The sequence below is a fragment of the Oxyura jamaicensis genome, chromosome 15, assembly GCF_011077185.1.
Source record: "Oxyura jamaicensis isolate SHBP4307 breed ruddy duck chromosome 15, BPBGC_Ojam_1.0, whole genome shotgun sequence".
Lineage (NCBI taxonomy): Eukaryota > Metazoa > Chordata > Aves > Anseriformes > Anatidae > Oxyura > Oxyura jamaicensis.
The window spans coordinates 2,119,795-2,147,633 of NC_048907.1; the positions used below are offsets into that span (position 1 = coordinate 2,119,795).

At 53.4% G+C, this 27,839-nt stretch overlaps 2 protein-coding genes across 5 annotated transcripts; one reads left to right on the forward strand and one right to left on the reverse strand.

Annotated features, from left to right (window-relative positions):
* Nucleotides 1-109: 109 nt before the first annotated feature.
* On the reverse strand, nucleotides 110-12,764 carry ACAD10 (acyl-CoA dehydrogenase family member 10). Of its 4 annotated transcripts, none has more exons than XM_035340366.1 (15): nucleotides 12,666-12,764; nucleotides 11,630-11,807; nucleotides 10,957-11,105; nucleotides 9,991-10,185; nucleotides 9,137-9,295; nucleotides 8,191-8,350; nucleotides 7,615-7,756; nucleotides 7,220-7,288; nucleotides 6,433-6,614; nucleotides 5,708-5,858; nucleotides 4,767-4,912; nucleotides 4,088-4,261; nucleotides 3,152-3,507; nucleotides 1,138-1,204; nucleotides 110-853 (listed from the first exon to the last, which is right to left on the reverse strand). In XM_035340366.1, exons 1-14 carry the CDS (start codon nucleotides 12,747-12,749, stop codon nucleotides 1,142-1,144), a joined length of 2,208 nt encoding a protein of 735 aa, XP_035196257.1. In that variant the 5' UTR covers nucleotides 12,750-12,764; the 3' UTR covers nucleotides 110-853; nucleotides 1,138-1,141. The 4 variants fall into 4 exon arrangements, with proteins under 4 accessions (XP_035196257.1, XP_035196254.1, XP_035196258.1 ...); XM_035340363.1 differs by having other exon boundaries at nucleotides 1,138-1,207; XM_035340367.1 differs by lacking the exon at nucleotides 7,220-7,288 and having other exon boundaries at nucleotides 1,138-1,207.
* Nucleotides 2,676-27,800, forward strand: BRAP (BRCA1 associated protein). Its single transcript, XM_035340368.1, has 13 exons — nucleotides 2,676-2,694; nucleotides 12,839-12,959; nucleotides 13,041-13,187; nucleotides 13,778-13,979; nucleotides 14,737-14,926; nucleotides 16,121-16,234; nucleotides 16,724-16,872; nucleotides 18,990-19,065; nucleotides 19,682-19,820; nucleotides 20,320-20,429; nucleotides 22,090-22,179; nucleotides 24,074-24,177; nucleotides 25,419-27,800. The coding sequence occupies exons 2-13, from the start codon at nucleotides 12,878-12,880 to the stop codon at nucleotides 25,777-25,779; spliced, it is 1,764 nt and encodes a 587-aa protein (XP_035196259.1). The 5' UTR covers nucleotides 2,676-2,694; nucleotides 12,839-12,877; the 3' UTR covers nucleotides 25,780-27,800.
* Nucleotides 27,801-27,839: the final 39 nt, after the last annotated feature.

The window sequence follows — 27,839 nt, forward strand, 5'->3', positions numbered from 1 at the left end:
GCTGGAGGAGCCAGCACCAGGCATCGCCACCCACGTCAGTGCAAGGATGCTGCCACATCCCATCATCCCCAGCAGTTTCCAACAGAAGCAAAACGGGCAGAGGATAGCAAAGAGATGAACTTGTTATGCTGGTGAATTCCAAGAATTATGTCCAGCACTTTAATATTGAATTAATACCAGAGAACACGTAAAGAGCCCAGGAATTACCACGATCACAAGCCCCCAGTCCTCCCTGCTGCTGGTCCGTGTGGAGCACTGGAAGCCCCTGCTGATCTGCATCACCCCTGATCCCCAGGGAAACCCAGAGACAGCCACTGCAGCCCCGGGGCCGTGGACTCCTCCCAGTTCCTCCCAGCTCCAGGGACTCCCCAAAAGCCAGAGTCCTCCAGGACCTGTTCCAGTTCCCCCACCACTGGAGTCCCAGCACCCACAGGGTGCTGGAGATGTGCTGAAGGAGAGGTGCTCTGCTCCATCTTCATTCCCAAACCCAAGACTCGCTCACCCTCACCAGCTGTTCCTAACCAGCTCTTCCCACTGCCTCATGATCCAGGGATGGAATTTGCCCCACAGCTATTGAGCCATGATGGCAATAAAGGCACGGAGCCCAGATAACAGAAATACCACTGAAATTCAAAAGCTCCCAGGCTGCAGATAACACGACCCCTCCCACGCCAGAGGGGCCGGTTCAGTCTCACATCCAAGGCTCCCCAGTGCTGTCTCAGCTCCGGTTTGCAGCGTGCTGTCCTGCGAGGCACACGGGACCTTCGGCCAGACCTTCGTGGGACCTTCAGCTGGGCGTGGGGCTCGGACCTGGGCTGGGGTCTGCATGGCTGCGATGTTCTGCTCCAGAGTCCTGTGTGAGAGCGAGATCCACACCATGAAGGGCAAGTGAGGGGCTGCAGGACCAGGGAAGCACGGCAGCAAATGCCTCAGCTCCTTCCAAGCGCCCTGGGGAAATATCTTCACCCAGGATCCCAGCACAGACAGGACAAACCACCCTTCGGCTCTTTGGCCCCAGGCAGCGATGCCTGTGTGACGTTCCTGGTGTGTTCCTCCCGGCCCCAAAAGGCAGGCGTCCCCCTGCTGCTGTATCTGGGCCGCAGGAGGATCAGCCGTGAGGTGTACGTGTCTGCTCACCTGGCTAGCCTGATCCACGGCCTGCCCAGTCAGCATCACCGACACGGCTTTGGCTCTGGCACTCTGCCTGCTGGAAGAGGACGAGACACATTACATCCTTCTCCGTCCTCCCTTGGCTCTTCCCCAGCCGTGACAGTGCAGCCATGGGCCCGCTGCTTTGGCCAGACACACTCGTGTTTGCTCAGAGAGAGGCTGAGCTTTGCTGTGCTCCCCTCAAGAAGCTCTCCCCGGGGAACTGCGAGCACGGGCAGCCTCTGGGACCTGAGCGCTCCCGCGCAGGGCATGGCCGGATCAGCCCAGGCGCTGCCTTGTTCAGCTGAATTTCATCTCGCGGGGACAAACCCTGCCCCGCAGTGCCAGCTGGCCCTTTCCCTTGGCTCTTGCCCAGCCTGGGAGCGCTGTGACAGCCCTCGGCCAGGCCTGCTCAGCTGTTTAAGGCCCCACTGCTGTTATCTTTTCTCTGCAGGCAGCAGGGCCCCACCCCTGGCCTCCTCCCCTCAGCCTTACAACGCGCTTCCACAGCTGACAGTGCAGGGGTGATGCCAAGGGAAGAAGCAGTGGGATGGACGGGGAGAAGGCAGGGATGAGGGGGCTGCTCTGCTCCCCCAGGCAAGGAGCGGTGTCTGCACCACAAGCCCAGGGCATGGAGGAGGGACAGAGCGGCAGTCCTGGTGTTTGAAGACCTGGGGACTCTTCCCCCAGGTCTGAAGCTGAGTGTCTGGAAGAAGGGCGAGGAGATGTGCTCCTCCCAGCGCTCCCAAACTGCCTGCAGCCTGCTTCCCCTCCTCCTCCTCTCCGAGGTTAGCTGCTAAGCACCCTGACCTGCTGGTTTTTGCTGGGTGAGCACAAGGAAACGTTTCTGAAAGGCTCAGCAGCAGACGGGATTGTTTCTTTTTGGCAGTTAAAAGGCAGTGAAGTAACCCACTCGCATTCGATAATGTCACCGGAGTATGCTAAGAGCCCAATCACGGCAGCAACTCGAGGGGAGCGATGTTTGCTTTCATGACACGCTCTGGGAATGATTACTTACACCACTCCCAGCAAATCTGTTTGGAACACGAGCCAGCCCAGAGCCACAAGCACACCGAGCCACCCACCAGCAGCACCGGGAAGTGGCAGCACAGAGAAACCAGACACTTCGCAGAGCCTGGCCAGGGGACCCAGGTGTCCTCGTGCCTGTTTTTTGGGCCTGCCCTGCCTTGCACTGGCAGAAAGAAGAGATGTGTCATCAAAATTCTACCGTTTGAGACTTGATGGTACCCTCTCACCGACCCCAAACACGACCCAGTGAGTCATTTTGAGAGCTGCTTTCTGCCTCCTCGCCACCACACCAGAAACAACCAAGGTGTCTCCGTTCTGAGGGGCCAGGGCTGCAGCAGCACCCGCTGCGTTCGGGAGAGCCCAGGAGGGCGGCAGGGCCAAAGTCCAGGCAGCATCCCAGAGCCTGCGCTGCCTGATCACACGCTTATCTCCGGGCAGGGATAAGTTGTTTGCTGCCAGGGGAGCCTGCAGGGACAGCCCCTGCCGGGAGAGCAGGCTAGGAGAACAAAAAAGGAGGAAATGTGGAGCATGCCAGCAGCTCCCTGCCCTACCCAAGGGTCATCCCCAGCCAGTGCACCAGGAGGCACTGCTACAACGAATATTAACTCCCTTTCCCACCCAGAGGCAGCCCTGCCAGGAGAAGGGAGTGAACAAGCACTGGACTGGCAGCACGGGGCTGAAAGGTCCCAGTTTCTGAGGGCTCCATCGGTGTTGGTGGCAGTGCCCTGGGGGAGCAGCACCGTTTATTACAGCTGGCCTGGCCATAATCTGCTAAGCTGGGAAGGGAGTGCCAGCTTCTGGAACTGCCGTTTCCTAGAATATGAACGCCGTAGCCACCAATTTCTCCAAGTCATAGGTCTCTGAGTGCCAGGTGTCTGATGTGATTAGGAATGCAAAGGCACTTAGAGGCATGCCACCACCCTCCACCCTGCTGCAAGGGAGCAAAGCTGCTGTAGGAAGGCAGATGTCTCACCTTCAGGTCTAGAAGAGGGCGCAGAGTCCACCTGGGCTGGGAAATCAGAAAACTCCACTGGACATCCAAGATCCTTTCCAGCTTGCAGTAAAGACCCTGGGCCATCCCCAAGAGGCCGCTGAAGGAAGCGATGGGGGGGACTTGGGGCATGGAGGCAGCCCCAGGACACGTCCAGGTGCCACAGCTCCTGCTGAGGAATGGCCCCTGCCTGGCCCAGGTGCTGTAACGCCGTGCACGAGGCTTTGCAGCAGGGAGGCTCTCAAACACCCGGAATCCTTCTTTGATGGCAAAGTCCCAGGCCAGGTCTGCCACGAACTCTGCGTGCTCCGGGCGGCTTTCACCTGGGGCTGGCCTCCCTGGGGACAAGAGAAGAATAAGACACCCGTGTGACACAGCCACATCCCAAACAGAGCCACCTGTCCTTGTCCAGGCCAGCACAGAAGGACTCGGGGAGACTCTTCTCTAAATAATTTGCAAATAACATCTTATTTTTTCTCTGAAATAAAACTCCCAGGCCAGACCTGATGTATGCAGATAAACAGCACCGAGAGCCCACACCACCTCCCTGCTGGGAGGCTTACTGCAGAAGTCTGAGAGCTCCACCTGTAGGGCATGTCCCTGAGCTCTGGCCTCTGCTCAGTCCTCACAAGAAAGCAGTGAGCACCCAACCTCGGATCAGCACAAAAAGCACACACAGACCAGACCTTGCATCCATCAAAAAAGCAGCAGCTGGGGAAGCACCCTCTGTGTGCTCCCCTTTGGACCTTTTAATGTTTGCAGGACACAACTGGGCCACAAAATGTGCTGTCCTCAAAGCCCAAGACTGCCTTGCTCCCCTGCTGACCCAGCAACCTCTCAGGAGTGCCGGGCTTTGCTTCGCTGCCTGAAATTTCAGAGACCTGCACAGAACTGGGCCGTGTTGGTTGGGCTCCTCACCTGTCAGAGCGCGTTTGTAGCGTCCCTGCAGCATTGCGGCCAGTCGGAAGAAGGCAAAGGCCATGTAGAAATGAAAGTTCTCAGGGTGCTCCACTCCCCTGTGGCCACAGTACATCTGGCAGTACTCCTCTGCAGTGGGGACCCCCAGGTGCCCCAAGCCCCACCGCTCCGAGCCTGGAAGACACGAGGGGCAAAACGAGTCAGCAGGCACCGGGCAGCTCGGTGCTTCCTAGGGGAACCAGGAGCCAGGTGGCAGAGCCCTGCAGGGGCTGCAGGGAGAGCAAAAAGAATCCAGACTGATTTTTAAACACGGTTCTGCTTGCTAACAACGGTCTGCGTGCAGGGACACAGGGCCAGCACCGAGCAGGATTTGTGGACCGTGCAGCAGGGCTCACACCAGGGGCACTTCCTCACCACAAGGGCAGCAGGCAGGAGACAAACTGGGGATGGGGCGACCGTGGCACAGGGACCTCTGCACGTGCGGAAAAATGCTCCTGCCCTGGAGGAACGTAGGGCTCTTCAGAGAAAGGGCAGAGCAGGGAATATGGTACACGATCCACAGCCCCTCCGAACTGCGATGAGCCAACTGTCAGCTGAACTAAGGGCAGCAGCTAATCTGTTTCAGAACTCTGGCTCCTCTCTCTGAGGGTGTCAAATGTGCCATTGCCCCTCTCTGTACCTCTCGGTGTGTTAAAGTGAGGTGGCAGGAAGAAGGCCATACAGTTATTCGCCAAATCGGAGATGGGATCTCCTAGAGTTGAAAGCTTCCAGCCAAGGACAGCGAGGACTTCTGGCCTCTCTGGGTGAAAGACCAGGTTGTCCACCCTGCATCAGAGGGAAAAAGAGATCAGAAAAGTCTCAAAAGGGAGAAAAAAAATCCCAGGGCTCAGCAGCACTATGTACCTTCCAGTGCTCGTCACTCCGTGCAAAAATTGCTGAGTCCTCTGAGAGGTTATGCAAGTGAAATATAATTTCCACAAGCATAGGTCAGGGAGGACAGAGATTACTTAACAGTGAACGCCCTGGTTAATGATGGACTGAACTGCACTTTGAAGAACGAAACCCAGTTATGTGGGGCCTTGGATCACTAACATGTTACAGGACAGGCTGGCCAAAAAGCAAAGCTGGCAAATCCCCGTCCAGGGAGATCTTCTGGTCACGTTAAGGGCACGCAGTAACTCGAGGCCCTCCCCTGTCACGTCCTGCAGTTGGTGTGTAGTACAGCCCTCAACAATTTAACCCCCAGGAGAGGGCAGCAGCCTACTGAGGACGAAACAGGGTAGTAATCCTGCCAGGGTGCAGCGAGCACCTCTGAGCCCAGCCACACTGCTCCTGGATGACTTTATGTGTAAGACTGGCGGCAGGCAGGTTTTGCTGTACCTCCTGCAACACCTCAGCAGCCTCACAAGCTCTGTAAACACCAAATATCATTGCTACATGCACCAGCACAGAGTTCTGAACACTGCAGGAATACCTTGTGATTCCCCAGCGTTGGTGCTGTCAGTTTCTGTCCCCAGTTTTCCTGGGAGAGGATCAGTAGGGGGAAGATACGGGAGCACTTTTCCTCCCCCTCTACCACCTAGGGGGTGTTCCACAGAAGTGCTGTCAGCCAAGAGGTACCTGAAGTCACCGTGCACAACTGTCACCTTCTGAGAGTCAGGAAAATGCAGAGGCAGCCACTTGATGAGCCTCTCCATGGCTGGAATGACGTGAGTTTCCACAGCTCGATACTGCTTTGTCCAGGAATCAACTTGCTGCTGAATGTAATTACCTGTAACAAGGCAACGAAGGCTCTCAGGGAAAAGACCAGGCACGAGGAGCTTTCAGAAGAGAGATATAAAAGAAACGTGCTGAAATGGTCAAACAGCCAAGCAGGTCTCAGTCCAGCACCCTGAGAGAAGCTACAAGAGTTTAATTGTGATTCCCAGGGGTCCCATGCATTCATAACTGGGCACTGGATTTGATATTCTGGTGGAAATGATCAAATCCTGGACAAAAATGTAACTTCTCCACCAACTCTGAGAAGCTGAGGTAGCCCTGCAGAGAGTCTGGAGGAGCTGAGCAGTTTTGTGTGCTCAGAGATGGCAGCAAACAGGTCACTCCCACAGCCACAGTGCAGCTCTCGCTGATGGCAGGAAGCTCTGGGGGCTACGAACAGGAAACACAGACCTGGAGAATTTAAAGCAGCTTTCCACGCCCCTCCAAGAGGCCTGGGGATGCAGGCACTCTTCTGCACACCTTTGCTTTCCCCACGTTTGGTCCAAGTCCTGCACTTGAGCTTGTCCCTTGAAATGCTGGTACCCGTGAAGAGAAAACAGTGACAGGGACACAAATCCTTCTCTCACCACGCTCCCCGTAGTCCTCCAGCCGGGCTGCTCCGAGGTCTACGCTGTGGATCTTGGCGAGGACTCGGCTCATGGCAGCGTAGGCAGCCCCCCGCTGGCTCGGCAGCAGCGCGGGCAGGGAGGCGTCGCTGTGGATGTGGCCGGCGCAGTGCTCCATCAGGTAGAAGGGTGCGCCAAGGGTGCTGGGGAAGCAAGGTGGAACTGGTGTGTCCGAGGTTAATCCCGCTACCTACCACCCTGCAGGTCTCACCTGCACCAGGAACAAGCCCCCAGGCCTTACCTGCACTCCAAGGGGAAGAGCAGCCTCAAGAGCACTTCTCTTGGGGGGTTAAGCCCAGCTGTGGCCTGGGCTCAAGCCTAACTCGTGCTGCCAGCCGGTGGCACGTGGCTGTGGCACGATCAGTGCAGTCCCCCCAGCCCCCAGAAGCTGGCAGTTAGGAGAATCACCTCCTTACCTGAGCACACCGAGTCACTGGGAAGCACTACAACATTTTTGTAGCTGCTTTTCAGAGGAAGAGAGCATTTTGATTAAGTGCTAAAATAAGGATGCGCCTAAAACGAGGCGAGACTGGGCAAACACTGATGAGATCAGTACAATTCAGAAGTTGGGGCTGGGAGACACAGCAGCTCCCGGGGCAGATCCCGACAGCTGCTTAGCAGCAGGCAGTGATGCTACCACACGGCTGAGTATGGCAAACACCAGCACAGCCACGGGAAAGCTCCCCTCTTCTTGGGGGAATCTGGCTGAAGCTGTCAAGTGGAGGTGAAAGCTGAGGGACAAGATTACCTGCTGTCCTCACAGAGAGCAAGTACAGTGGGAACAGGAACACCAGCCTCAGAGAGTGCCTTCAGTACTCTGCCAGGGCACAGAAAGGCATTAGGGAATCAATACCTGAACTGCATTGTTGCTAGGCAGATGCACAATATTAAAAATAGTCCTGTGCTCAGCCTTAAATATGCTAAAATAAGGTGGCTCCAGGTGAGGGAGAGAAGCACACCAAAATCTTTGGCCCAGAGCCTCAAAACCAATCCAATACACTCCAGAAAACCACGGGAATATCACCACAGCCCTCCAAGAGTGCTGCTGCTCTGCTGTAACAGCAGAGATCTCTGGCACAGCAAGCTGGTTTGGGACTAGTCTCTGCCAGGCAGCTGGCAGGAGGAGCAGAGCTGCCTTCTCACCTGTATTCTCTGCCGACAGCAGGCCCTGGGGGAAGCTGGCCGTCAGGGAGCTCCTTCTTCAGCACCAGCGAGCGGTCTCCAAACCGCACGTAATAGGTCCGGGCAGCCCGGCCGCGGCCAAACTGCCGTAACACCAGCGGACCTGGAGAGATCAGAGCAGAGGGTCAGCAGACAGAAGCGTGACCTGGGATGATTTCTCTCCACTTCCCCAGGTTTTGCTTTCCCTTCCCGTGCTTGGTTCTGGAAGTTTATTTGCAACAATCAGGAACCTCCACTTCGCTCCTCAGGCGCAGACCCCTGGGGACCACAGCAGTGGCTCACAGATGGACACGGGTCAGGAATATTCCTGGCATCTCTTTGACAACTTGTGCTCAATGCCTGCCAAATAATGAAGTCCTAAAATGTTGCTTCCCAGTCCAGCAGTGACGGATCACTGAAACCTGAGTGGCTGCAATGCCTGCTTGGAGTTTAGGAGCCTTTCCTTAAAACTATTTTCAATCCATCTGCCATATGACAGAGCCAACAGCTCCAGGATACGGGAGCGTTCAGGCTGAAGAGCAAGAAGTGCTGCACTACCTGTTGCCTGCTTGCTGAAGACATTTTCAAGGTACTTTTGCAGACGATCTTTTGGAATTTCCATGGCTGGTCTCACTGAACAAGTATATGGCACAAACCCTTGCAAAGGAAAACCAAGATGGGTTTCCAGCTCTTTGAGCGCTTCTTCTAGATCATCGACCTGCAAGCAGGAGGGAGGGAGAAACACCAAATGGTAGTTGGAAGATAAACTTGCCTAGGAAAGGAGTTCTGCACGCTTGTGATGCATTTATCTGTGAGCCCAATGGCACTGATTCACTGAGACATGCAGGAATTCACTGGTCAGCCTCAGCCAGCACCAAGTGCCATTACCAGCGCTCGCTGAGCCTCCCCCTCTCTGTCCCCACAACGTACCTTTTGCAGTGGCATTGGCACTGTGAGCTTGGGCTGGGATAAAAGCTGGAATTCCCCACGTGCCATCCCGGGAAGCAGAGTTCTCTCATCCCACCAGTCCTGTACTTATCGTTATCCCAGTGGTCCCCTCACCAAAGTCACACCCCTGTGCTCTCTGTCTCCAAAGCCTGAGAGTTAACCATTCCCCAGGTGCCAGAATCTTGAAGCCTCGGTTTCCAGAAATGTATTAACTATGGTTTATAACCTCACACCAGATGGATGTGGCTGTCTCAACCAAATGGTTAGGGCTGTTTCTCTAACAGGGAAATGAGGTCCATAAAGGAGAAGCAACTTCTCCAAGGTTATGCTGGCTGTAGGGTTTAGAGCTAGGAATGAAAAATGCCAGCCCGGATTTTGCCAGTAACCCTCCCCTTCAACCCTGCACATCCTGGAGGAATAAGGACAGGCTGAAACAAAAGGCTTGGCAACATGAGTCTGCCACTTCCATTTGAAAATCCTGGCCCACTCAATTCAAACACAGCTGCTGGGCTTAGAAACCATGCCCACGCCTTGCCCTGGTTCCACTGCTTTGTACCTTCACTGTTTTGATGCCAAGCCGGGCTGCCGTTTGTAGGCTCTGGCTGCTGCTGTCGAGGAAGATGGATTCCTGAGGCTGAACGTCCAAGCGCTCCAAGCACAGCTTGTAGACACGAGGATCTGGCTTGCACTTCCCTTCCCGATGAGCTTCGACTACCTGTGGCGACAAGCAATGGGTTATGTGACCACAACATCTGTGCAGTGTTGGAAACGGAGGGCAGGAGGGTGGGAGTGAGGCTGACAGGCAAGGAAATGTGTGAAATAAAGGACACAGGGACCAGAGGGCTGACAGGACATGACTCAAGTCACTGTATGGGTACCAACCGCCTTGGCTGTGGCTCTGACGGCTCAAATAAGCTGAACAGGACCAGCCAGTCCTTGGATGGAATGACTGGATGACCCAAATGTGCTGAACCAAGTGCTCGGTGCTGTCTAAGAAGTCCCAGAGCGCACCGCCTTCCGAGGGATGTGGCAAAGCGGTGCCCCAACCATTCCGCCTACCAACCACACCACAGCGATCTTCACAGCAGGAACGACATTGGCTGTAATCGTCTGCCCAAATTTGGACCCACAAAATACTCTTACGTATATACAAAATGTTCTTGCATATATACTTGGGGTTGCGTGGGCATTAAGCAATGAATTTTCAAGTGCACTAGCACCTGCCCCTCACTCAGACCCTCTTCAGGACCCAGGCACTAGAGCAAACTGTGCCAGGACACATCTTCACTGACTGCTAATTGTACAGCTGCTAATTGGTGCTGCTGGTAGCCCTTCCCTTGCTACCTGCAAGCAGAGAATTTCAGTTGCTGCTCTCTTCAGCAATACATCTTGTAACCCACCCAGGCTTACCACATCGAAGTGCTGCTGGTCCAGGGGCAGAAAGCTCTCTCCATTCGACAGACGGAAGCTGTTGCTCAGAAGAGCTGCCTTAAGGCCTTCTGCACGGATACACTGCACTGCTTCTGCCATTGTGGGGAGCTGTTTTGTCATCTCGTGTCTGATTAAGTTGGAGAGAAAAGAGTCCACTGGAACACAGACGTTTGCCTAAGAAACCAGAGAAACCCCCCAAGAATGATAATTAGCCATAAATGGTTTTTGGACAGGGAGGGAAATGAGCGCGGTTGGGTAGGTAGATTGCCCGATCATCTTATCTTGCTGCCCCGCTTCCTGTGGCAGCAGAAGGCAGACAGTGAATCTCCCAGCTAAATTGCTTACACCAAATCTGGTTCTCAGATTACTAATTCCACAGAAGCAGCAGAGCTAAAGGGCTGATTTTGGCAAAGAGGAATAGGCTAAGACTGATCCCGTCACGGAATCGAGGCAGGTTAAATACTGGATTACCGTTCAACAGGAGGGAAAGGAATCTGCATTTCAGACTCAGATGTTTCAAAAAGACCTCATCAGGCTTCTACTGATCTTAAGAACCCTGCTCAGAGGCCAGTCTGCGTCTGTCAAGCACATTCATGCATGAACTAGCAGCAAAAGCCTTTCAGCTGGTCTTTGATTCTCTGATTTCTCATCTCAGGTGATCCCAGAGGTGTCTTCAAATCAGAAAGCTATGAAATACAGAGGAGGAGGCTGGTGGAAGTGAAGGCAAGTTCTGCTCACCATCCTGCTTGGGTAGCAGAACGATAATGGCAGTGAGAAGCCTGCCCTGATCAGAGAGCAGTGCTTCCCAGGTGGTAAATCCAAACCCTTCCTTGAAGGATTTATTTTAAAAGCTCCTCTTTCCTTGCTGAACCACCAGGTTCCCACATTGCAGGACCCCATTTCCCTGCCAGGAAGCACAAAGAGAGGAAGGGGTAGCTGGCTTACAGTCTCAAAACACTGCTGTCCCAGCTCCTGCAAAAACTCCACAGTCGTCAGCTCTCCTCGTGAGTACTTGAGGGAGGGACCGTTTTCCCCTCCAGAGGTTACAGCTTGTTGGATGGTGCCGGCTGGAATACAATTCTGGGCCTCCCAGTCTATGTATAAAGAAAAGTGAGAAAGCCAGGAAAGAGCACAAATGGCATCATCAGAACTGGGAAACTAGCTTCAAATCCGCCTACAACCCTGAAACCTGATATAAGACTAACGAGAACCGACGTGATGGGCTGAGGTAATTTACCAAGACACAGAGATAAGAAGTTTTAGCATTTCCCTAGTCGAAGGGCCTCATATTTATTTTTGGTGTGGTACCCTTGGGATGAAAACACAGCTCGTTGTGTCCTTCAGGACACTGCCAATGTTAGGTGCTATCTAACAGTGCCATTACAGGGCTGTTTTACCACCAGAAGTGGCCTGGCCCTGGCCTGGAGATGTCAACACGGTTGCCAGCTGCTTCTGGTGGCTCAATTGGGAACGTTGCCCAGCGAGCAGTGACCATCACAGCCACTGCAGCTTCCCAAACATCTCACCCGCAGCAGAGCTGACCGCCAGAGACACGTGAAATAGATTTTGCCGACGTGCACAGGAACGAGAAGACCAGATGAGAAATGAGAGCACGCACCCGCGGCAGTCCTGTGCGGGGCCGGGAGGAGCACCCCGCTCGCGTCCAAGAGCACGGCTCTGTAAGGGCTCCGGCCGGATCGCCTCCGCCGGGCCGAGGCGGGCGCGGTGTGCGGCAGGGCCCCGGCCCAGCGCGGGCAGGGGGTGCGGGCAGCGCGCCTCAGGAACATGTCCCGGCCCTGTGGAAACATTGGGGGGGGGTCACGGCGACGGCCAGGGCAGCGCCGGACCCCCAGCGCGGCTCTGAGGGGGAACGGGGGCGGTGGGGCCTGAGCTGCGGGGCGCCAAGGAGCAGGCGGGAGGGGAAAGGGCTGAGGCGTTTGGGGGAGCTTGGGAACATTTGGAGGCGTTTGGGGGCATTTGGGGCCGTTTTGTGGTGGTTTGGGGTGTTTTAGGGGCAGTTGGGGCTGTTTTGTGGAGTTTGGAGGAGTTTTGAGGGCATTTTGAGGAATTTGAGGCTGTTTTGTGGTGTTTGAGCGTCTCTGGGGGGCATTTTAGGCTGTTTTGAGACACTTTGGAGCATTTTGGGGGCATTCGGGGCCGTTTGGGGGCACTTTATGATGTTTGGGGGCTTTGGGGGGCATTTCGAGGCATTTGGAGCCATTTTATGGTGTTTGGGGGCATTTTGGGCCTTTTTTGAAGCACTTTGTGGTGTTTTGTGGCTCTTGAGGGGCGTTTTGGGGGCACTTTGTGGTGTCTTGGGACATTTTGGGGGGCCATTTGGGGCCGTTTTGAGGCACTCTGGGCGAAGGCGACGAGGCCCAGCCCTACGGCCTACTGCGGCCTGTGGCTGCAGGGTGGCCTGCCCGTGCCGGATAACGGCCCCCGCCTCTCACAGCAAGCAGCCGACAACCCCCCGTTCCCCACCCACACCCCCTGGGGGTCGCAGAGGCCCATGACCGAGGGCGGGGGGGCGACAACCGCAGGCCCTCAACCTCCCCCCACCAAGACCCCGGCCGCCCCCCCCCCCCTCAGGCCGGGCCTTGCCAGGCACCGGGCGGCTTCACCGCCCCGCGCCAACTCTCGCGAGAACTCACCGCCAACTCTCGCGAGGACCAAGCGAGCCCTGCGGCGAGCCCCCTCTCTCCCCCACCACCAAGCCCCGCCCCTCGTGACGTCATCACGCCGGCGTGACCCGGCGGGGTCAGAGGGGAGAGGTGCGCGAGGCGGAAGCGGCGCCTCAGAGCTCCCGGTGGCGGCGGCGGGGCCTGCGGCGGCCGGGCCGAACCGGGCCGTGCCGGGCCCACCGATGAGCGTGTCGCTGGTGGTGATCCGCCTCGAGCTGGGCGAGCACTCGCCGCTGCCCGCCGGCTTCGCCTACAGCGCGACCGGTGAGTGCGGCCTACCCCCGGTGGGCCCGGTACCGGGAACTAGGCCTTGACGCCTCTCCTCCTTCCCCCCTCCCCCCGCAGCTCCCGACATGGCGGCGGACAGCAGCGGCGCGGCCCCGGCCTGCCTGCAGGGGAAGGGCCCCGGAGAGAGGGCGGCCATCCTGCACCAGCACCTGGGGCGCCGGGAGCTCACCGATGTCATCATCGAGACCATCCGGCCGCGGGCAGGTACGGGGAGGGGGCGGCGGGGCCGGCAGGAGCGGGGTGCTGCCGGTGGGGTGCTTCCCCTGGGGGCTGCGGGGAGGGGCTGGCACCTAGAGGGGGGATTGCAGATGTTTGGTTGGGTTCTGGGGGGGGGCTAAGGGCACAAGTGCCCGGTCATGGTAGTGCCCGGGTTATGGCAGTGTCTCTGCTGCCACCGGAGGAACCGGTGTCTCTGCTGCAGGAGGAACCAATACTGGGGGTCTTGTCTTGCTTGTGCTTGGCAAACCTGTCCAAGTTGCTCTGTAATGGTAATGGCACTTGTCAGGATTCACCCTGACTCAGAACAGGCTCTGCTTGTCAGGGTCTAACCTGGCACAGAACATACCTCGCACACTGGGGTCCTGCCAGGGGCTTGCACAGGGCCTTTGGCAGCTCCCGAGTTTCCCCCAGACCAAAAAAAAGCTGAGCTGGGTCTCATTCCGCCACCTTCCAGGGGCACAACTTGACTCCTTGCAGTTTGACTTCTCACTCTTGTTGCGTTCCTGCAGGCTGTGCTTAGAGAGCAGCAGTCATTGTGTGTTGTTAGTAATCTGAAAGCTTTTGGTTTGTAAAAGATGAAACAAAAGGTGCCGTGGAAGGACGGAAGTCTTCGGAGGCTGCATCTGCTGAGGACAAAACCAAACCCGATGAGCAAAGCAAGGAGCATGAGGCTGCTCCGGACTCGCCTTCCAAGCAGCTCCCTGACCAGATCTCCTTCTTCAGCGGGAATCCCTCGGTTGAAATCGTTCACGGCATCATGCACCTGTACAAAACCAAGTAAGGATGCCTGACTCACGGCAGCTCTCTGGGAGCCGCGCTCCTGAGCGGTGAGGCCAGCAGGAAGGGCGGGTCGGTCGCCCCGGGCCGCGGCAGGCAGGAAGGGTGACCCCACACCCACGGGCCCGGGGTGGTGCTGGAGCTCGGGGCTCCTGCCAGGGCTGGCTGTAAGAAATGGGGTTCCTAAAAAAGGAAAAGGGAAAAAAAAAAAAAAGGCAGTTTCTCACCAGATCCTGCAGTTAAATTGTGATCTCTGGGGTCTTTGCAGCAGGCCTGAGGAGCTCGCTGAAGCAAGAGGCTTCGTCCCATATTTAAGGGCTTGTAATTCTACTCCCTTCCCTGGCAATTGCATGAGAAATTCCATTTCAGGTCTGCCTGAGAGCTACCAGGAGACACAAAATGAGCGTTTGAAATGATAACAAACATGGCTCGTTTGGTCTACGGGTAGTTCTGAGCGTCTGTGGCTTGCCAGCTTCGACTGTTCTTAGAGTAAAACAGCTGACAGATTATTCCTGACGCAGCCATTATTTATTGGAGCTGCTGATTTAATCCTCTGCTAAAAAGTGAGACTTTTGTGTAGGCATTTAAGGCTCCAACAGCCCCTTAATCTTTCTTTCTGTTTACAACTGTGCAAAAGAGTGTTCAGACTGACCAAAAAAACCCTATCCTAGTAGCTGCAGCTGTGGGAAGGGTGATAAAAGCTGTGCCTTTGTCCCCTCTGGTGTGACGTGAGGCCGTGTAACCGTTCCCTTCCCAGCAAGATGACCTCCCTGAAGGAGGACGTCAGGCGCAGCGCCATGCTCTGCATCCTCACGGTCCCCGCTACCATGACCAGCCACGACCTGATGAAGTTTGTGGCTTCCTTCTACGATGTCATCGAGCACATGAAAATCATCCGGGACTCCACTCCCAACCAGTACATGGTGCTGATCAAGTTCAGCTCCCAGGTAAGAGCTGGAAGCCCCTGTGCCTCGAGGGCCGTACAGCTGCTGGGTGGCTTCTGTGGCCAGCTCCTAGCCAGCCTCGTGCCTGACCCCCAGTGAAACAGCTCCGTCCTATGGCCCAGCACCTCCCCGGGGCTGCTCACCGAGGTTCTTCCCGCACCCTGACCCACAGGGAAGTGTCTGCACGGTCTGCCCAGCCTATTTCTTGTCGGCAGGAGATTTAAAAGCTGTTAGCTGTACCTAGACACCCTGCTCTCTGCCATCTCGGAGCATGTTCAGGTGCATTGTTCTGGGCAGAAAGACCCCGGCCAGGGGGATTTTGTTTGCACTCTAGGAAAAAAAAATCTCGGCCTGCTGTACTGAGGAACAGGGTGGTTTCCCAGGCACTGCCGATACAGCAGGAAAAGGATGGTGTGCCCCCAAAACTGAGGGCTTTGGGGACAAACCGATGGCCGGGTGGCATCGGGTGCTGCTCACTGCTCTTCTTAAACGTGGGGCTTTAAGTGTTCCCCCTGCCAGTTCTTCTGTGTGCCCCCTCACCTGAACCTTCCTTTCACTGACCCCAAATAGCTGTTTTTGGGGTTGGGAGGGACGTTTTGCTCAGCACTTCCCGCAGCCACGAGGTTTTCTGTGCCTGTTGTGCAGATGCAGTGTTTTTAAGCAGGCTGTGCTATGTGCAGTACCTGTGAAGATGCGTCTGGGGAGGTCACTCCCTGAAAATGGGTGCCATTTGGTAGGTTGGGTTTGGTTCTGCCTCTCGGCAGGTGGCTCAGAGCCTGCCTGAGCCGCTACGAGTGAAATGGATCCTTGCCCTCCCTCAGCCTGTTCCCTTCCCTGACCCCAGTACCGGTGTCCTGCAACGGGGCCCTCTGAAGTTTTTACAAAGAGACCAAATTTGCTTTGCAAACGCGCTGAAATCGCTGACGAGGAGTGAAAGAGATGCTGAAGGGAAATCCGTTATTCCTGCTGAGTGCTCAGCTGCTGGAGCAGCCAGCACGGCTCCGCTTCGTGTCCTCGGGTGGCAGCGCTGAGCCCAGCCCGAGGTGCAGTGCGTGCTGGCAGGACCCATCCTCTGAAACCTCTGCTGTTCTGAGACCTGGTGGAGGGGAGAAGGGAGGGCGCAGCAGATCTCTCCCCTTTCTTGGCTGTCTCAGCTGCAAGCCTTCTCCCTTTAACCGCCCTCCCTCGTGTGCGCAGGCTGATGCAGACAGCTTCTACATGGCGTGCAACGGCCGGCAGTTCAACTCCATCGAGGAGGACGTGTGCCAGCTGGTGTACGTGGAGCGCGCTGAGGTCTTCAAGTCGGAAGATGTAAGTCTTTGTTTGCTTCTTTCTTTTCCCCTGGACTTCGGAGACTTACCAGGGTTATTTATGCCGGACAGAACGCTGCAAGAAGCACTTCACTGCTTCAGTCCAAAGCCCGTTCCACATTCCAGTGCTGTTTCTACTTGGGAGAGTTTGTTTGGTGGCTTTGTAGGCTTCATGCCTCGCTTCTGCAGTGTCTGACCTAACCCTGCCAGGTGCGATCCAAATTGCGATCTGCTGGATCCAAAAAACGTGGTGGGACCGCAGCAGCCGCCCCGCCCCTGCGCTGCCATGAGGCTGTGCTCCCAGGAGTGCTGAATTGCCTCCTTTTCTGGTAAACTTCGAACTGCTTCATAGGCTCACAGGATTACTTGGTTCTGTTCTTGCACCCCAGCGCCAGCAGCAGTGAGAGACGTTTGACTTCTCCTGCGTGGGTGCTTCGTTTGTGGTGGCTGGAGGGTGCTGAGCAATTTGTCTCCGCTTGTTCTTTCGAAGGGGGCCAGCCTGCCCGTGATGGATCTGACCGAGCTGCCAAAATGCACGGTGTGCCTGGAGAGGATGGACGAGTCCGTGAACGGGATCCTCACCACGCTGTGTAACCACAGCTTTCACAGCCAGTGTCTGCAGCGGTGGGAGGACACCACGTAAGGGGCTTTAGTTTTATTTCCCCATCTAAAGCCCTGCTCTGATCGTGGTGGCTACGTGCTGACAAGACCGGTTCCTCTCATCGAAGCATGGGGGCAGGAATTACTGCCAGTTCTGCTGCTCTTTTTCTTCCCATTAAGGGACTCCCAGGGAGAAATCTCCCAGCCAAAAGTAACTGAACGATGTTTCCTGTGAGCCTCACTGCTGAGGCAACGAGGCAGCTGTAAAGTAACGCAGATTGTTTTAAAATGTAGGATAAAAATAGTGGGACAACCAGCACTGCACGCACACAGCCCTGTTCCGTGCAGCCTTCTGTGTCTGTTTGGGTGTTAACGTCCTTGGCGTAGCTGAGGCCCCACTGCACGCAGACGAGCACTGCTTGCTGGAGCCTGGAATCCTTTTGGGAACGCGCCGGGCAGCAGCCTCGCCTTCTCACTCGGATGCTCAGAGGGTGAAGAAAAGCTGGGCTGGAGCAGGCTGTGCAGGGGGACAGGGCTGGAAAACCAGGCAAATGAAGGCAGGGAGGAAAGAACAACTCTGGAAATCAGGAGGAGGAGCAGGCAGCTGCTCTGGGCAGTGTTGTTAAAGGGATTTGGGCTGAGCAAGGGGAGCCTGTGCTCCTGGTGGGGGCAGCTGCCCTGTGTCTGTGGCTCAGGGCCACCACGGGGCAGTGCTGGGCTTGGACCTGTGTCTGTCCTTGAAACAGCTCTTTTTGCTGCCACCCCTTTCCTGCTCTGGCTCATACCGTCCTTCACATCGCCAGAGGTAGGATTTCAGTGTGGCTGAGCCCCTGCTTGGCACCTGGGTGTTACCAGTCATGCACATCTTGCGTTCTCCTGGGCGCTGCTGCTTTACTGCGCGTCAGGCAGCCGCAGGTGCTGCAGCGGGAGGCTGCTCATCTTCACTGTGACTTCCCTGATACTGGTACCACCGACTGCCTGATTCTGGGATAGGGTGCGAGGAAAAACGTAGGCCTAGGAAATCATTTGTGAGGCAAAGCAAATGAACCCTGGTGGGATCGATCCGATTTGTGGCTGTTAAGGTTTATTGGCTGCTTTGCCCCATAAATCACAACCGGTTTAAATTTGAAGCAGTAGTGCTTAGCCAGGGTAGGATCAAGATCCCAAATAGCACTTAGATACCTAATGTACAATTCAAGCAGAACTTCTGCTCCCAATCTAGATCAGCAGAAGAAGATCCCTGTCCACTTTACTTAGGCACCACGGAGGCTGTAAGTGCCTGAATTTGTATAGAAAGCTTACTGCAGACCTGCGGTCTCCTCCCTTGAAGATTTCTGTAGCTTATCCAGCAGCTAACAAAGAACACGTAACCAGTCCTGGCAGCAGGATCCCGAGCCTGGGTTACCCCGCTCCATAGCCAAGCTTGTCATGGTTAAGGCCTGGGCAAACGTTCTTTCTGGTCGTGACTGTTCTGTCTTTGTGGCAGCACAGCGGTGGTGTTTCCGAAGAAATGATAGCAGAGTGCCTGCGCTGGATTCCTCAAGGGTAGACTTAGATGTTCTTCCAGAAAGGCTGAGCCTCAATCCCTTCGGGTGGGCTGAAATTGAGGCAGCAGCCCCCCCGTGTCCTTAGGGATGTTTCAGCACTAAGCTGTATGCAAAGTGCATGCACCTCGCTGTTACTCGGCTCCCCTCAGCACTCTGTAGTTACAGCATCCTTCCACAACAGCGTGTAGCTGCTGCACAGAAACCTCTGCAATAATGGAGAATGTCCAAGAAATAAAGTGACAGCAAGAAGAGAACTCCTTATTACGTGATCGGACTGCCCTCACCGAATGAGAAGGGTATGGAAGAGCCCTCCTGGGACCTGAGCGTTGTTCTGTCCATAGCGCTCGCATCGCTAGAGCGCTGACTTGAGACCGAAATGGCTTTGGAAAAACTGATCTGTTCTTCTGTCATTTAGTGGCTTAAAAGAAGCAGCCTTTTGTGGAATGGAGGCAAGTTTGCGAGGGCTAAATGGGAGCTGAAAGATGCGTGCACATAGGGAGTGTCCCGCAGCATAAGGCATTCACTCGGAGCTCTTTGGCTCTGCTTTTAATTACCCTAATACGAAGTTGGAGCACCGTGTGTCTAATCGTGCTGCTTATTGCCCTCTAGGTGTCCTGTCTGCAGATACTGCCAAACGCCCGAGCCAGTGGAGGAGAACAAGTGTTTTGAGTGTGGAGTTCAAGAAGTAAGTAGGTGGGTGGATGGTGAGTGAGATCTAGACTAGATCTGACTGCACAGCTGCTCTAGTTGCTTTTGAGGTTAATTCTGTGGCTCCTCCTGGGTTCACTTTACCAGTCAGTGGTGTATCTGCTTTCCTTCTGAGCTGGAATCAGTACTGGGAAGGGATGGTATCTCCCAGGTTTCCTGCTGTGACAAACGTTTCCAGTTCTTAGAGAGCATTAACACGTAAACTGATAGGTGCCTGTGATAAGATGTGTGTGATAGCAGGGGGGCCAAACTAACGCTGAACTCGGTGCTCCCTTCTAGTCTGTGCTCTCCAGAGCTTGTTTTTGTGGTTCTGTCGAGCTGCCACCTTCATTAATCAAGGCGGTTCTTCCATCCATGCAGAAGCCCGGCATCTGCAGGCTTCTAACTGGCTCGAGTGAGCAGGTAGCTCCTTCTCCTTACTCCTCCACCTGAACGGGTTTCCTGGAGAGGGAGAAAAAGCAAATTGTTCATGTTTGAATGAATTGCCTGGCTGTACATCAGCAGGCTGTTGGTGTCAGATCGTGCTTTCTCAAAGCACCGGTACTGCTGTTTGCCAGTATTGTGCGGACAGAGCTTTCTCATTCTCTCGGCAGAACCTCTGGATCTGTTTAATATGTGGGCACATCGGCTGCGGCCGCTACGTGAGCCGACACGCTTACAAACACTTTGAGGAGACCCAGCACACCTACGCAATGCAGCTGACCAACCACAGGGTCTGGGACTACGCTGGAGGTGAGCGCTGTGTCTTCCCCTCTTGCAGGATGACCTTGGTTGTAAAACAGCTTCTGGGACCCCAGCAGCGTTAGGAAGAACACTAGTGATAGTTTGCTTGGAGATTAAGGGGTTTGCATCCGTACTAATCCTTCCTCTTTTGGGAACATCCATCTCCTCTCTAATAGCAGTTTCCGTGGGTCTGTAGCAGCTGGGAGAGGGAGAACACGATTCCATAACGAACTGGAGTGGTCCTGTAGCCTCTGTGGAATGTGTTTGTTACTCCCTTTCCATCAATTTGCCCTGAGGTATGAGAATGGGCTGTGGTAATAAATACCCTGCAAGGTGTCTATGCAAAGGCTGCTAAATAACAAATACATCTGCTGTTGGCTTGCTGCCGTGCTAATGTGCTGTTGCAGCAGTCTGCATGGTTAATTGTGCTGCATAAAGTATTTCCACTGGTGTCGACCTGGGTGTTCTGAAGCAAAAACTCCTTTTTGGTTGAATTTTCTCTCTTCAGATAACTACGTCCACCGGCTGGTTGCAAGTAAAACTGACGGGAAAATAGTTCAGTATGAGTGCGAGGGAGATATGTGTCAGGAGGAGAAAATCGATGCCTTACAATTAGAGGTAAATATTTTGGCTCGTTGGGCTCTGCTTCGTGCTGCTGTGTGGAAATGTTTCCAATCAGATATGAATACAAGAAAATGACATCAGCTTATGCAGCAGACCTGCTCCCTGCATGTAGGCAATCATCTTCAGACAGAAGCAGGATATTTTTACTTTTTTTAAGAAAAAAAAACTCCTTTTGGCTCTGCAGAGCCAATGCAGCTAAGAATAAGCTGGCTGCAGTCTTGTCCTGTGTTCACCAGTAGATTGGAGATTAGCTACTTATATTGCTACAAACACTGAGGTCATTGCAAAGAGAAATGGGTCTGAATGCCCGGACTCGCTCACCAGACCCTTCCTAGTGGAACTGTGACTTGGCATAAGGACCCAGGATGGGTAAGGAACCGTCGATTTGATTAGTTTGACTTTTACATCGATCAAGTAAGTGGGAATCCATAGCTGCATGCCTACTTTGGCTATCAAAGAAAGCTGACAGCCCTGTCTGATAGCAGCCCTGTTCTGCTCCCGTCCCTTCAACAATGATTTTTTGTGCCTGCTGGCCGGCTTCTCCCACACTAACTAGAAGGGTAAAACAAAGGTTCATGCAAGTTTTCCCTTGCCAGTGATCTATTTTAAAGGGAAACTCAAATTACTGCTTCAGTGAGCAGATATACTGCAGCAGGATTTCAGTCGCATTAGACACAAGGTTATCTGTAGAGGAGAAGCCTGTAGAGACCGGCCTTTGTAAGCTTACTGCTCAAATAAATATTTGTTTGGTTTTTTTCCCCGAGTTTTCTGTGTAACATTTAGATGCAAACCCAGCTATTTTTTAACCCTTATTTCCAGGAGGTCAGTGCTTAAAGTATGTCAAAGACCTCTCTGTCTGGCTTATGTGATCTAAATGTTTGCAGAGAGAATGAATTTGGCAGTGTGTTTTGGCTCCCTGATACTACTGAGAGTATTCAAGGCTTTTTGCACATGTTTAATTCCACAGTGAATGCCTAATGCTCTGCTGCTTAGCCTGATGGTAAGAAACGATCACGTTTTCCAGCCTTCTCATAACTCATTTGCAGAACCAGGAGGGAAAAGAGGGGATGTAAGGCACACATCCTTGTTCAAATGCCAGAATAACATTGGAATGGGCTGTACGTGTTGGAGAACAGTGAATGTGGATAGCTATACACAGCTGGGGATGCTTTGCCAGAGGTGCTCTTACAGTGAAGCTAGACGTGTGCATTTACCCTTCCCCTTGGGTTTTGGGCTAGAAATGGGGAACTTGGCCTTTGGGATCTCGGACTCATGACAGAGATGATTGATGCTTCATTTTCTTGTGGAGTGTAAGATTTTGAGCCCTGTTGTTACTATGCAGAAAAATTCTGTCTCTTTAAAAGTACTTGGTGTGATAGTGGGTACAGCTTGGTGGCGCTTTCACCTGGTCCTTGCTGTTGTGCCCTAAGGACCTCACTTGATTCCAGCAAATCACGTGGTTTAATTCTGAAATCAAACTGGTGAAACATGTGTCTGCTGGATCCGCAATTTGCACGTATGTTCACACTGCCCTCTGCGCTCAATTTCACTCGATTAAATTGATTTCTTACATTGGAGCCTTTTGGGCTTCTCAGTCGGTGCAGCCACCCTTAGGAAAAGCTGACGGCTCTGCGCCTACCTCCTGTGTTTGTAGTACTCGTATCTGCTAACGAGCCAGCTGGAATCACAGCGCATCTATTGGGAGAACAAGATCGTCCGGATAGAAAAGGACACGGCTGAAGAGGTGAGCCCTGCTCTGGGGATGTCTGGAGCTCTGCAGGAACAAGGTGCTGGTCGCTGGGAGGTTGGGAGGGAAGTGGAGCCGCTCGGTGTCTCACACAGCCTGCGTGTCGTGTGACGTGACCTCGCGTAGCCTGTTTCACTACCAGCTGAGAAAATTGGCTCCGAGATGTATCCCTTATCTGGGCGCTCACATCTAGCAATTTGCTGCTCAGTGATGCAGAAGGAGGTAGATTGCCACCTAGATTTAAGGTTGATTTAAATGTGCTGCTCGGGAAACTGCAGCAGTGGTGGAAACAAGTCTGCGCTGCTGCAGGATCCCTGCTCGCTGATGCCATCGGTCTCACGCTGACGTTTTTCTCTGGGGAAGGTTAGCGTAGCATAGACAGTATGACTTTAATTTGCTCGGCTGTCTTTCTGCTCCAAATGCATATTGATTTGCCCTTTCTTTGTGATCCCCTACCTTTCCTCATCACCCAGTGGGAGAAGTTCACAGTCTCCTCCCATAAAGCATTCTGTAGGCAGGGCTGCTTCAAAATGTCAGCAGCAAAAATCCAGAGAGAACACTTTAATGCTTTTCACTCTACGTAGATCCTTTCAGCTAGGTTTAAAGTGAATCAGGATTTAGGGCTGAGTCCTTACTTGAACTTTCTGCATGACTTCTACTTAACCATTTAGTACACGTGGTTATGTGGCATCCTAAAATCAGAAATTACGACCATTGAAATAGTGGTCAGCGACTTCGGTCTAAAGAACAGACCCAGAAATCTCACGGACATCCCCAGAATGAAAAGGTGTAGCAAAAATTGTTGCAGGTGACCAGGAAACCTGATCTGCAAAGTGAAACAACTATGATACACACCTTAAACGTGGCCTAGTGTTGAAAGATCCTTACGGTTTTATTCATGGCACTCACGCCGTGTACGTCGTGCCTGGATCAGTGCCACTCTGCAGCGTATTCCATTATCAGTGCTCACGCTACTTCCCCAAATTAACCATCAGCTGCACAAACATTCAGTGATTAAGGCCGGAAGGCTTAAAACCTGCTCTGTACTGACTCTGGCACCAGCGAAGACAGCGTGTGTGCTGACACTGACGTTTATCCAGACTGCTCCTCCAGGAAAGCATTTTTCCTTTAAATTCCTCTCTCCAGTACATGCGAGCATGCTCCTGACCTTAACAGAGGGGAAAGAAGTATTTCTGTCTAGAAATCTCTAGATCTTATCTTAAAAGTTTAGATGTGTTCTGTGTAGTGCCTAGAGAACGGGAGCGTGGTTTGTCCAGCAGCAGTGGTCTCCAGTTTTGAAGTAGAGGAGGAGAGGAATCCAATGTGCGCGTGCTTCCATTTGCCTTTGACATGAGCAGGATATTCATGTCAGTAGGTCACTGTCTTATGACAGCGTGCTGCTGAGTCAGTGCTGAGTGGAGCAGCACGTTCGTTTTCAGACTTTGACCGTATTTATTTGACGTTTAGCTCAAAATGAGCAGAAGCTCCGCGTTGTAAAGCTCTCGGACGGAAATTTAGGTTTACCGTCATCCATTCTCTCGGATGCCTTTTGTGTCTATAAATGCTGAGCTGCGGTCACTAAGAAGTTAAGGAGCTGATATAGGTGGTGGCTTTTGTTGCGGCTGCTGAATGGGGTCCCCTGGCACAGCTCTGCAGCCGGAGTTGCTGTTCTGTAGGAGCAACTTCCACGGCAACGTGGTTCCTTGTGGGGCTCTGCGGAGTGTAACGCAGAGGGTCTTAATCAAAATGAAGCCTTGTTTTGTCACCATGCTTTTGCTTACCTGGATATAGTAATTGGTCAAAGTCTAGAATCCACACCAGAAAAATGAATGTCATAACGAAAGCGCACAGGACTTTGATCGGTTTGAAACGCCTGTGTTTGTTTTTACAGATTAACAACATGAAGACCAAATTTAAAGAGACCATTGAGAAGTGTGACAGTCTGGAACAGAGGCTGAATGACTTGCTCAAAGAAAAGCAGTCTGTCGAAAGGAAGTGGGTACCGCTGCCAGGCTTAGTTCCATGCAGCCATTAAAGCTCTGCACGCTGACATCCAAAAAGGGAAAAAAAAAAAAGAAAGAATCTTGCTATTCTTGGGCAACTTTGAGCTATTTAAACTGGTTTACTGAGAACCCCGCTCATTTATAAAAAGCTCTCATTTCTGTAGGTGTTCCCAACTTGAAAGTGCCTGTTGAGCAGAACGCAGTTTTCGGGCCTGTGGCTCTTTTTACATGGTCTGCATATTTAGCTTTCAGGAATCCTTCCTCTGCCTGCTCAGAAGTAGACGCCAGTCTGCTTTGCAGTCGGCGGATACATCCGAAGAGAAGAAAGGCAGCCCAACAGAGGCATCTCACCCGGCACAGAGAAAAATGTAGCTCTTAGGAAGCGCTTAGATAAAAGATCTCAGGCATGGCGAGAGCGCAGATCGGCGTGTTCCAGCTCCCTAGGTGGGGCTGCGTGGTCTGCTCTTCCCAGCCCACCAGGCTCCTGGCATTGCTGCCTCTCCACAGCCCTGGCGGGAGCAGGGACTCGAGCTACTGAGCGGTGGTTTGTGCCCTCACCTTGAGGAGCGGACAGCGGTGTCTGTGTGACGCCAGCAAGCTTTAGGGGTGAAAGCTCTGAGTTGTTAAGGGCAGGAAGGTACTGATATTCGTGTGGGAGCACCTCGCTGCTGAGTGAAGGGCCATCTTCAGGGCCTTGTAGTTACAGCTTGGTAGCAGGCAGTATCTCCAGACCCTGACTGCCCTTAGCTGTCAGAATCACGTGCAATTCCTGTGCCCTTTCTGGCACCTCTTCTTGAAACTGCAGATGCACGTTCACGGTTACAGTCCTGTGCTCCCCCCACGCCCTGTCTGTTGCCTGCACTTTTGGTCTTTGGCATGAGGTGGAATTGCCCAACTTGCAAGGGAAAGGACTCTCAGTTATGTAGTTTGAGGGTCAAAGGTGTGGTTCTGCTCCCACAGCATCCTGGTTGATGTGCAGGTAGCGCCGTGCAGGCAAGCAGGTGTTAGCAAGCCTTAAGCTGGGTAGAAAACCCTGGGGGGGTTGAGTCCTTTTGTGTTGCCTCCCCTTGCCCATCTGTTGCCAAAAGGCCCAAACCAAGTTCTGGGTGGTCTTGGTGGGGCTGGGGACAGCTGGGGAGACAGTTTCCCGAAGGACTGGAAATAAAAAGGGTGCAGGAATGTGTAACTTAGTGCGATACGCTGCTTTTCCTGACTTGTGCTTCTGTTTGCAAGGTGTTCTCAGCTGAATAACAAAGTGGCTAAACTTTCCAACGAGCTGAAGGAGGAACAAGAACTGAATAAGTGTTTGCGAGCAAACCAAGCCTTGCTCCAGAACAAGCTCAAGGAAGAGGAGAGAGTGTTAAAGGAAACGTGCGAGCAGAAGGACCTGCAGATCTCGGAGATCCAGGAGCAGTTGCGAGATGTCATGTTCTACTTAGAGACGCAACAGAAAATCAATCACCTCCCAGCTGAGACCCGGCAGGAGATTCAGGAAGGACAGATCAACATTGCGGTGGCATCTTCCGCCAGCTCCTCCACGGGGGGCACAGGCAAACCTTCTTCCAGGAGAGGCCGCGGCAAGAGGGGCAAATGAAGATCGGAACACGCTGCTCCCAAACTGAATCTGGCCGTGCTCGTGGTAGGCCAGGCCCGCCTCCTGGGACTCCGGCTGGGAACGCCCAGTTCAGTAAAGCTCAGCTAGAAATTGTCTTCAGAGCTTCTCATAAAACTGGCTGCCAGTCACTGGAGGTGTCTGTGGTATTTAAAAGCATTTCACTGCACTATTTAGCTGTTTTTAGGCAGATCTTGATGACCATTTTGCCTTCCTACCTTCTCAAAGCCCCCTCCTGTCATGCGTTTGACTTTCTTCTTGGAGAGTGCTCTGTCTGGGGCGGGTGCGTGGTGTTCGACGTCGCCTTCCCTCAGGGGAGGCTGCGGAGTAGGCTAAGGCCCAGCGTGTAAGGCTTCTCCAGTTCTCCCCACTCCGGGATTAAAAGTATTCTCAATTAATAAATGATTTTTTTATTTAAGAAGCGATGTAAATTAGATGATGTGCATCTCCTTGTAGTACGTGCAGACCAGGCGCTGCAGAACAGCTTGCACAGGAGTAGAAGTGTAGTTTGGAAATAAAGGAGCGAGGTGTGGAAACGAAACCATCTCAGTGGTGTAAGAAACGAAACGAGTCCTTACGGCTTGTAGTGTAGGACATTAAACACTTGAAGGGACTCTGCTACTATCTGCTCCTTCATTTTAGAGGTGGCCTTTGAAAGGCCAGTGGTCGCTGCCTTTGGTGCAGGAAGTATCCAAGGCTTTTTATCCTGGAAATTGGTTAACGCAGTTATTTTACAGGCGTTTCTACAAATTACACGGAGCCGTCTTTGCGAAGACTGGTCCGTGTTGTGTGCTGAGAGCTGCCAGAGTGTTCTGATCCTCCCGGAGTGGGGTGCGTACGCTTTCCCTTTATTAGCTGCACTAGGAGAGCTTGTTGGCATGAGCTCCAACGCTATCCCCAGAACGAGGTGAGGAAAACAACCAACGCAGCGTTTTTACAGCCCCATTCCTACGTGCCTGCACTCAGCCTTCGCGCCGCTGCCAGCCCCCAGCCCGCGGGGCTGCTGTGCTCGGGTTTGCCCGCAGAGCTCAGCGCGCTGCCCTGCGACCAGACCCTCGCCACTAGATGCAGCTGTTGTATCCAGTTACTGTGAGCCTAGCGCTGCCTCTTCTGCTCTGGAACGTGGCTCTGGCCCAAATCCTGGCTGGCAAAACTTTTCTGTTACTTGCCCCAAAAGTGTGCCAGCCCCCCCCAGGGGAATCTGTGGACAAATCCTTTTTTTCCCTCCACTTAGAATACGTACCAGACTCGATGCTCTGGTTAGGCGCAGTTTTATCATGACTGGAGGGGCGACTGTTCTGTTTGCTGTGTTGCGCTCAGCAGCCTGAGCGTTTAAATGCTAATTCTCTTTAAGAGCGGCTGGGGAGCCGTGCAGTTGTCTTTTCAGACCACAGGACGATCCTCTTCCGTGGTTCAAACTGCAGGAACGGCCTCGGTTTTAGTCTGCAGCACTGAAAACGGAGATCTGACTTCTTTGTTCCAGTTTTGGAGCTAGTAAGTAAGACAGCTAGTCCTTCATGGAGAGAAGTCGTTCTTTTTGGCCAAGCAAAAGGAACGAGATGCGATGCGTAGGATGACTCTCGGAAGGTGAGTCTATAATCTGCTTCCCGACTTCATCGACTGGAAGTGTTAAACTCCCTCGCGTTGGAATACGCGGCGCTTGTTTGTGCACTCGTTGCATCCACTGCTTTGGTTCGAAGATCTGCCGCAGTCATCTGGACCTTCCACCTTTTCTACCTTTGTAGCATGGATGTACACTGACTCTTTTCTAGTGTGTGGACTGTACAACCTCTGCCTTCTGTACATTATCCTAAGGACCCAGAGATGTACAAACAGCTTGCTCTCCTATAGAAACTATTTTATTTAAGATATATTTTTACAGCATCTTAAGATCCTCCAACCTCTGGCTGAAAGCTTGCTTTGTGTAGAACACTAAGACGCTGTGCTGTATCTGGGAATTCATTTTCAAAAAACGTGATTGAAAATTAAAGCCGCGTGCAGCATGTCTGTCTGTGTGCTAACTGGGCACCGAGGGAGGCGAT

Coding starts and splice junctions, on each gene's coding strand:
- BRAP (XM_035340368.1), top strand. CDS start 12,878: ATGAGCGTGTCGCTGGTGGTGATCCGCCTCGAGCTGGGCGAGCACTCG. Junction 14,927..16,120: donor TGATCAAGTTCAGCTCCCAG/GTAAGAGCTGGA, acceptor TCGTGTGCGCAG/GCTGATGCAGACAGCTTCTA. Junction 22,180..24,073: donor AAAAGGACACGGCTGAAGAG/GTGAGCCCTGCT, acceptor TTGTTTTTACAG/ATTAACAACATGAAGACCAA.
- ACAD10 (XM_035340365.1), bottom strand. CDS start 12,749: ATGACGTCACGAGGGGCGGGGCTTGGTGGTGGGGGAGAGAGGGGGCTC. Junction 10,186..10,956: donor GACAGCAGTGTTTTGAGACT/GTAAGCCAGCTA, acceptor CTGGTTTCTTAG/GCAAACGTCTGTGTTCCAGT. Junction 4,913..5,707: donor GTTGTGCACGGTGACTTCAG/GTACCTCTTGGC, acceptor CCTCTGATGCAG/GGTGGACAACCTGGTCTTTC.